We start from the raw sequence: 9,287 nt of genomic DNA, 5'->3' as shown, positions 1-9,287 counted from the left end.
TTATTTTTTTTTTTTTTTTTTTTCTTACATCGTAATAATCACCTCTCGCCACGTTCATACATTCCACTGTACCAGACATACGCTGTACATTTATAAAATGCAACAACCGGTTTACATTTCCATATCACATGCGATACAATATTAACACAAAGTAACAAATTCAACCAAGATAAGCCGAGAGCTGCCCTGCCAAGTCCCGCATATCCTATCCTATGCGAAACCCGCCTATATATTGTTTAAAACATATTCACTTTCATTGACGTTTAGCAATATCTCGATAACCGGTCGAATAATGAAGCCACGAATAGCGGTGAAATCGCTTATTGTGCATACACGTAGTACGGTGCATAGTATTCTCGCGACGCGGTCGGAACGCGTCATCATTAGCACCGTTTCCGCTCGTTTCTGACATACACAACCAGACCGTGTACACGTTGAAGCGATGCGTGATTCCCAGCGGCCAGATCATTCTAGAATTTACCAATGCAAATCGATGGAGAAAAAAGAGAGAGAGAGAGAGAGAGGGAGAGAGGGAGAAGAAAAGAAAAGAAGAAAACGAACGCCTCGCAGCGTTAACGCTGTATCTCTTTCCGTGCCCCTCGACCGATCTGCATTCCTATGTAAAAGAACTTCGATGTTGCGAAGTTCGAAGGCATGATGCCGCCGGAGAAAAAGAGCGGATTGGCATCGTGGTAATAAATTGTTCGACTCGTGTTTCGACGAATTGCCTTGAGATCGCTCGAAATATCGTTCCTCCTTTTCTCCTTTTGCAACAAGGTAATTAATCGGGGAGAAAAGATCCTTTGAGACGGATTTGCATAATTAAGTTCGACTTAGTGACGGTCTTCCCTCTCCTTTCTTCACGATCGATCCGATCGTCGAATTCGATGAAGCGATCTGTCGAGCAAAGAACATAATAAAGGAAAAAAGAAGAAATTGATTCGTGGTTGATGAAAGATGCTTGTTCATAAAGCGAGTTGAAAATGATTCTCTTCGTTTCTACCGTGTACAGATTATCATGGAGATCTTTGCCACCTTTTATTTAAATTTAATTAAATCCGTTCCTGGCACGATTATATATAATTTCCACGATTAATTAATCGACACGAGATCGTGAATTGAAGGTGACGATTGCGTTACGTTTATTTCAAAAAGCCATTTCATCGTTTCAACTTTAGAAACGGCAAGGTCTTCTCTGTACAAACACAACCTCCCACCAACACGGAGCAAAGATTTTCTTCCAGTTATACCAATAAAGCACAGATTTTATACGCGTCGTTTCAAGATATCCTGGGACGTGGGACTAAAATCGGACAATACAGTGCGCGTTATGCTTCCGTGTCGCCTCTCGTATGTGCATACGCGTTTTGATCCTCGATGCAGATACACAACGTATGACATACCACCTTCGAATGCGCGTAGCCTCTCTCCTTCTCGTCGGGTGGATCGTCGATATATTCTCTACATACACACAAACGCGCACACATTCCACCACTCTTCACGAGAAGTTCTCTCGTATACTTTCGCAATCTTCACGAAGGAAAGACATGCGCTATCTGGGGGACGTAGGACGTCGTGGTGGCGTAGGCAGAGAGGCAATGTTGGACCCTGTGCTCGTTTCTCCCGAAATGGACACGCCACGATGAGAGGAAAAGTATGCAACGTTTCTGACCGTTTTTGTCCAAGATCCTCCTCTATATGGTCTCTTGCGCTCTTGCGCCATTCGAGAGAGAGAGAGAGAGAGAGAGAGAGAGAGAGAGAGAGAGAGAGAGAGAGAGAGAGAGAGAGAGAGAGAGAGAGAGAGAGAGAGAGAAAGAGAGAGAGAGAGAGAGGGATAAAGAGAAAGAAGAAGAAGAATAAAGAAAGAAAGAAAGAAAAAGATCCTTCGTTGCCCCCCACCCTCGAGGATCGAATTGGTTCGCGATCCGGGTAGCGAGGATCGCGAATTCATTGGAATTCTTGCCGGTCCAGTGGTCGTAATACCGCGTAAGAATTAATTGTGCGTTGCATTATGCTTGCGGTAGACCGTGAAACATCTACGAGAAGAAACGATCGGGACGTCGTTGCATTTATACTTCTGATTTCATATTGTAATCCGTGGGACTGGTTGTGTGATTAACTGGTTGAATGTTATTTATGATAATGCGAGGATGGAATGCGTATCTTCTAGTAGTAGCGTTCGATAGGAACAATGGTGGACGTTTGGTTGGCCAATTTTGTACGTCCAACATCGAAAAATATGAAATACATAGTGGATGAGAAACTTGAGTCTGATACTCCGATTCGTGATTACTTATTGAGAAATCAAGCGAGAGATATCTCTTCCATTCGAAAATTGTAACAATTTTACTTTTTATTTAATAAAAAATCGAGAGATAAAATATAATCTTCGAATCCAAGGAGAAAATATCGTTCGACGGTAGAGGTGGCCACGATCTCTATCCGTGGATTTATAAATACGTTTCTTCTACGCGTGACTGTCGATCGAAAAACGACGTAAGAGGATTACAGAAGTGATATAAACGGGAGAGAGAGAGAGAGAGAGAGAGCGAGCGAGCGAGCGTCACGTTTTAAATTCGATTTCTACGAGCAAAGTTGAGCATACATATGCGTGATCACGGATTTCAGAAGACGGTCGGCCGGAATTCTCGCGGAAAATGCGAATTCCTCGCCGTTCGCTCGAGAAATAAGATGTACGAGTAAGATTTTTCTTTTTTTTTTTTTTTTTTTTTTCACGAAAAAATCGCTCCTCTCGGAGACATCGAATGGTATATTGTGTCCAACAGAGAAGAATTTTTTTCCTTTCGCGGTCTTGTTTCGCATCGCGTCACATGATCAAATATTTGACGAAGCGAATTACGATGTTTCATTCATTCGCAGTAACGAATGTCACGTTATTTATAAAATTGTAATAAAAGTGTAATAAAATATTTACAAAAAGCGTAATTTTTATTCATTTCATATCCATATTCATCTCTTTCAGGATTTTTTACGTCTTCCTCACTTGAATTTTTCAATGAATCTCACGCGACTTTTTTCTTAACCTTCCAGCGATGGATATAACACCATTGGAGAAACGCGAAGGAGAAAGCGAGCAAGTCCTCCAATATACAAATTTTCGAACATCCAAATCTTTAGAGACGACAATCCTCGATTATCAGAGTACTTATATATCCACGATTCCATGATTCGTCCATTCCAATAATTAATCCACGGGAGACATTATCATTGCCTCGAAATCGGGCGAAATAACGTGTTAAAATTACTCTCGAATAAATCTCGCAATTTAACGATCGTGAAGCATTGCCAAGTGGCGATAGTACGATTTTACGATGATCCATCTTTATGGCTATCCTATTCTTCGTCACGATGTAACCCATAACAGGGCGTGCAGGCATGCGCCAGGCGCATAAACCGGCGACGAAACCCGGCATAAAATAATCGTACAACGATCCTTAAAACTCATCATCGGTCGTGGATCGCAACGATCCACACGTTCCCGGTCTCCAACACAATTCGACACAATAGGATAATTCTCATAAATATTGAAGCGGCGTTGCGTTTGATTCGATGGGCGCGAGGTCGCTTTAGCACGCTTTAATAAGGCCACCTACTATTATTGTATCGTATATATATACGATATATATATATACCTCGATCGTGTGTGTGTATCGGTGAAAGAGGCGCCTTAAAGATTCTTGACAAGCGTCGGTACAAGCGTTTGCAATTAATTCGCCGATGCTCACCTCGACAGCCGGCCAGTCCGCCATTAAAATTCCCCGCGAGCTTGCGCAACTTGCTTTCGAATCTCCAAGCTTTTCAGAGCATATCCGCCGATTTCGATAACATTCGCGTGTGTATCCACCTTTTTTTTCGATTCCTCGTTTCTTTCCTCTCTCTCTCTCTATATATATATATCTTTCTCTCTCTCGTCGGTGACACGTGCGTAATTGTGCGTACGTAAAAAACGGATCCTCGGGAAGAGGGCAAAGAGTAAAAAGTTGTATTTATAATACGGACCGGACTCGAACGAGCCGAGTCGTATCTACGATTTACGCGGCAGATAGCCCCGTATGAGGCAAGGCCAGTTTCCTGTTAAATAGATTTTTTAATTAAGTAAAAGTTCGGTCCGCGGGGAGTGGATGTATGCGCGCGCGCGTGTGCATCATTGTTTCACGGTGTATAAGTGTTCGCCCACTGCATACCGGGTGTTCTAAAGTCAGATCGGAAGAAACCGAGTATAGATAGATGTGGGTTTCTCTTCGTATTCCTCCAAATAAAATAATCCTTGATAGGGGATTTAATTTTCAGGAATTGGAAAGGAAGAAAACTTTACAAGAAGTGTTTCTTGCAGGAATATTTTTAATCAAAAATTGCGATGGTTAATTGCACGCTGTACGGGAAGGAAGGAGAAGTCTGTAAGAAGCGATCAAATAGAAATATTTCGCGAAATCAACTCGTGCATTATTCATAACTATGAAAGTTCCCAGGGGATTACGTATAAAGACAAAACGATCGTTTCGAATATCGTCTCTGAAACGTTCTCCATTACTCATCCCCTCGGTATTTGCACAAGCGTGTGGCAAAAACGTCTCCACGTATATTCCCATTCAATTCGCGCATAAATAAACACACACTGTTCGTTTAACCAGCTCTTTTATCCGGCACGCGTAATTGTGCAATTCACGCATTCGATATCCGCGTGCGTCGATTCACGCACACGCACAATGCCCCGTGGCGCATTCCATGTTTGCAATAGGCAGATCCGAGGGTCCTGCTTGCCATTTCGACGCACAATATATTTTCGACTTAGAGAGACGGAGAGAGAGAGAGAGAGAGAGAGAGGGAGACCAAAGGTATCTCGACCCTCCCGCTGGACACATTCCGAGTACCGAGTTCGCGGAAACGGGCGAAGCCAAATGGTTTATCTGAATTTTTTCTTTTCAAGATTAGCCAAAACCACGTGGGGAACAACGGCGTATACTAACTTGTTCGAAAAAGTTTGCAATTATCCCGTACTCGGAAGAAAATTCGAAAGAGACGAAAGAAGAAGTAGCTTAGAGAATATTTGGTTACGTGAGATATTAAAAAATTAGAAAATGAGTTGATACAGTTTTCTCTGGATCCTATAACGAGGATCACGAGTAGATTTATAATTCAATTCGACTTATTGTGATCCATGATGAATAAATGATAATTCTTAGTATTTAACATTCGAGGAATATATAGTTATTTTTATTCCTCGAACAGAGTAGTAGAATGCTAGTTTCGTCGCATCTATTAAAACTTGATCTTGGGTATATAGGTGTATAAGTGAAAAAGTGATTGCAAACTTTTGATCGGTATTACCATGGTGGTTTTACCATACATACGTGCCGATAGATTACCGTATCATATCGTATTACGTGGTTAGCGAATTCCTGAGCGATCCGCTTTTTCCTAGAAGACGATAATACTACGTTTCGAGTACCGTTTCATCTTACGATCCTTCTAATCCGCCTCTACTATATACGAATAGAATTCACCACAGGGAATGGACGAATTTCGCAATGAATTATTTGATTCTTGTATCGTGGATTCGATACGACGACGATGCTTTGATTTTTGCTTTGATTTTTTCTATTTTTTTTTTTCTTATTTTGATCGTCTTTCGTTTAACGTTCAATCGCTGGGATGGGACAACGATTTAGATGCGGCAAGGAAGTGTATTTGCGCGAGATGAATGAGTCAGCTGGAGACGAGAGGTGGTCGATCGTGGCGATTTATTGCCGGGTACGCGCGTTTACATGATGTATCCTGAGTTATATCCCGAGTAAGATAAAGAACAGTCATCTTCCGTCTCCTCTCGATTCGAAGATCATTTTTAAACGGGTTTATTTGTTCGCAACAAAGATCTCGTATCGCAGATCTTTAGCTCTCTTGACTCTTGAGTAAACAAGTAATACCGCCTGTGCATCGATAAATATCTATAATCTACTTATTTCGCGATGGAAATATTTGAATTAATTACGCGAACAGCTAATTAATAATTTACGAGAACAAGATTATCGTCACTGCATATCAACGACTCATTTAGATAAATTATCATTGAAACTACCTCTCCAAGATTCCTTTGCTCGTCGATCAATAATATATAATCCCAAGTTAGAAATATTATATACGTATATATGTACGTATTTATATAACGTAACGAGTAATTATTTATCTCGATTTATGGATGCAAAGTAAATGGGAAAATTTTGTAACGGTGTCAAACTTACCTGGCTGACACGAAGCGCCACCAGGACCAAGCACAGTACCGACACAAGCGCACTGGTGAACGCGTGAAAATTGGTCCTTCCCACTGTCATTTTGGCGGTGTGAACGTGCCACACTGAACGATCGACTGTGAAACGTGTCACGTTATTGGCAAGCCTCTCCTATCTGTCAGTCTCACGTCACATTTTCGTTATTTCCCGAGAACAATCTCATCGTATCGCGGGAATCGATCGAATATATCGACGTTACAGGGCGGCCACGCGGTTTCCTTTCCCGTAGTAAAGACAGGACAGGGAACGTGGATATATAAACGCGTGGATAGCGAAACAGTGGATCTCGTGGATATCGTGGACTCGAAAACTCGATGCCTCGTTCAAGAGAACTGGAAGCGAATGTTATACTGGCGCAATAATGACTGTTCCTCCTGAGCTGCCCCCAGGGACGCTCAGGTGTTCGGTGTTTTTGGTGGGGATAGATCGTGGCGAAGCGGCCATTCCCTTTTCATCCGATGTTGTATGCGATCCACGCATTCATGTCTCCGAATCCGGCGATGAGCCACGTATGTTTCTCGTAATTCCTACACGAGGTCAGCACTGTGCACGGTACTCGTTGTTCACATAGGGATCCGCCTTATCGACGCGGCTGGGGAATTCGAGAACGTTCCTCGAAACGCTCCGAAATTTGGAACTAGAACGTTTCTCACTAGACAATTTACAATTTTTTAGAGATTAATTGGAGGCATTTTTCTGTTTCAACCACGTTGAAACGAAGCGATGTCGACGGGAGAGGGAATTGCAAACGTTTGAAATTTAAATAAATTGAACAAATTGGTGGTTGCATATTAAGAGAAGCTTTAAATAATCGGATGCAGATATCGACTTGAAAAATGGTTCATCCGCTTTAAAACTTGAATTTTGGTTGATTCGAGAACGAAGGAATACTTTTATCTCGAATTATTTGCATGCACGAAAAATGAATGTCTGCCCGGCAAACAATTCAATAGATATTGATTGAACGAAGATTGCAGGAATTACAGGACTGTCGTTAGTCATGATGCTCGCGACGCTATTGTCGTGGAACCTCTCAAGTTGTCACAATGAGAACAAAGGCGAATATCGAAGACAATAGGATAGCTTATAAGATCATTCATGGACGACGTGAAAACCATTCAAGATCTCGATGCATCGATATCTTTACGCTTCGATAGTACGAATGTATATACGTGATTGCATCTTGCGTATCTATATACCGCTATATAATCGTACCCTTCAATTTTCTTCCTAATTCGAAAATTCCTAATCGATTCCTATAGATATTACGAAACAGCTTTTTCTTCATTCTTCACAAAATACAATCGTGAAAATAAAAAGAAAAAAGAAAAAAACCACGTACAACTGAAATTACCCTCGAGCCATTTTTCCAACGTGTTAACACCGGTTTCACGAGTGGTCGTTTAATTGGTCTGCAAGGAAAACTCTTGGCACGCAAAAAGAAATAAAACGTCAACGCGTCAAAGAACAAGAGTCCCCTCGTGATTCGCATTTCCTTACGTAACAAGGCTAGACATACACGGACACGAGCACCGGGAAGCGTAGTGATAATCTTAATGAAAATCCCCCACGTTCGTGCCTCCTTTGATAGTTTTCACCCCGGGAAAATGTTTGTGACCCACTTTCCCACAGAAAACGCTCTAATGCCGTTTTACCTGGGATACAAAAAGGTAGAGTGGAAAAAAAAAGAGGCGGAAACGGAGGAGAGAAAAAAAGAGAGAACCGTCTTCTAGTTGAATATCGTCTCGCGCCGTGTACTATCACGCAAATGTATACAACGTATATATCAATTTTATTGCAAGAATTTCAAGCAGAAACACAGAGATCATATAAAAATTTTTATATGTCCTTACAAGAGGAAAATTCGTTTCCAAGATTCCACGAGTTGTAACTGCTGCCTAACCACACACATATATCACGAACAATAAAGAAAACTCTCTCTCTCCCGAAACCGTTTCAAAAATGTACGATCTCCGTAAGATCGTACAAAAGCTCGAGAATAAATGCAACGACGAGGAATCACGAATAACTGGGTCGTTGCATTAATTCTTTTATCCAGGCCGACTTATCCGTGGAGAATGGCGGTCGAGTGGCGAGCACCGAGAAGAATCAACATCATCCATCCGGCACACTCTCTCTATAATTATCGCGATATCGAGGAGAGAAAAAGCGAGGAGAGGAATTTCGAGTTGCAAAGAGATAATATTATAGACGGGTTCCAACTTTCAATCTCATTACGAGTTTTCTCCAATTTTATATAATATTTTGAAAAGAGCCGCTGCACGGAGGCGCGCCGAGGATGAAATAAAAAAAAAAGAAAGAAAAAGAAATCAGAGGCGCATGCATCGATGCAAACGCGCAATCCACGTTTACCAATGAGCGGGCTGACGTTTCGTCTTCGGTTCGGCCAGCAGGTGGAGCGTGTTTGATGTGAATCGAACACCGTCACCCTGTACAAACACCGGGGACCGGGCAGCATATAGGGGCTCGTCCTTTTTTTCCCCGTCGTCGTCGTCGTTAGCTCGCGAGACTGGGTGAGGAGGGGGTGATAAGGAGGACGCAAGCGCGGACCTATCGACCAGCTAACCCTCCGGGTAACACCCTCGCGATCCTCGGCCGAGGCTCACTGCTTCACCGGCAAACTAGTAGGTAGTACACGCACGCGACACAGGTGAGTACCACAAGCTTCTTCAGACCTTGCCTTAAAAGTGTAATCTAACAGAGAAAGTTGAGGGTAGGGTTGACGATTGAAAAAAAAATCGGTTTCCGTTGGGAAAGGAGGTTGGTCGAAGGTCAAGTGCGAGCGTGATTTATGGATTCCTTTTTGCGATCAATTTCTTCTTTCCCTCCTCTTCTTCTTCTTCCTCCTTTTTTTTTCTTTTTTTCTTTCGTTTCGTAGATGACTATTTCGATAACTAGTCCCCTAAGTGGAATTCAATAGAAAATGTTGAGGGTAGGCAAAGATTGGAAAAGATTGGT

General features: G+C 42.1%; 2 protein-coding genes across 3 annotated transcripts in view; one reads left to right on the top strand and one right to left on the bottom strand.

Annotated features, from left to right (window-relative positions):
• Nucleotides 1-6,692, bottom strand: part of LOC102681459 — a 27,937-nt gene extending 21,245 nt beyond the window's left edge. Inside the window, exon 1 of the mRNA XM_006616372.2 lies at nucleotides 6,261-6,692. Within this exon, the coding sequence (XP_006616435.1) occupies nucleotides 6,261-6,350 (90 nt within the window). The 5' untranslated portion in view covers nucleotides 6,351-6,692. The remainder of the gene's footprint in view (nucleotides 1-6,260) is intronic.
• Nucleotides 6,693-8,871: 2,179 nt separating this feature from the next.
• The window catches only part of LOC102681243 (synapsin), a 42,809-nt gene continuing 42,393 nt past the window's right edge, over nucleotides 8,872-9,287 (top strand). For both annotated transcript variants that reach the window (XM_006616370.2, XM_006616371.2), the window contains exon 1: nucleotides 8,872-8,979. The gene's annotated coding sequence lies outside the window, so the exon portion shown is untranslated. The remainder of the gene's footprint in view (nucleotides 8,980-9,287) is intronic.

The sequence above is a fragment of the Apis dorsata genome, unplaced genomic scaffold, assembly GCF_000469605.1.
Source record: "Apis dorsata unplaced genomic scaffold, Apis dorsata 1.3 scaffold_262, whole genome shotgun sequence".
NCBI lineage: Eukaryota > Metazoa > Arthropoda > Insecta > Hymenoptera > Apidae > Apis > Apis dorsata.
Note: the sequence above shows the minus strand (reverse complement) of the source record. Positions and strands in the feature narration are given on the sequence as shown.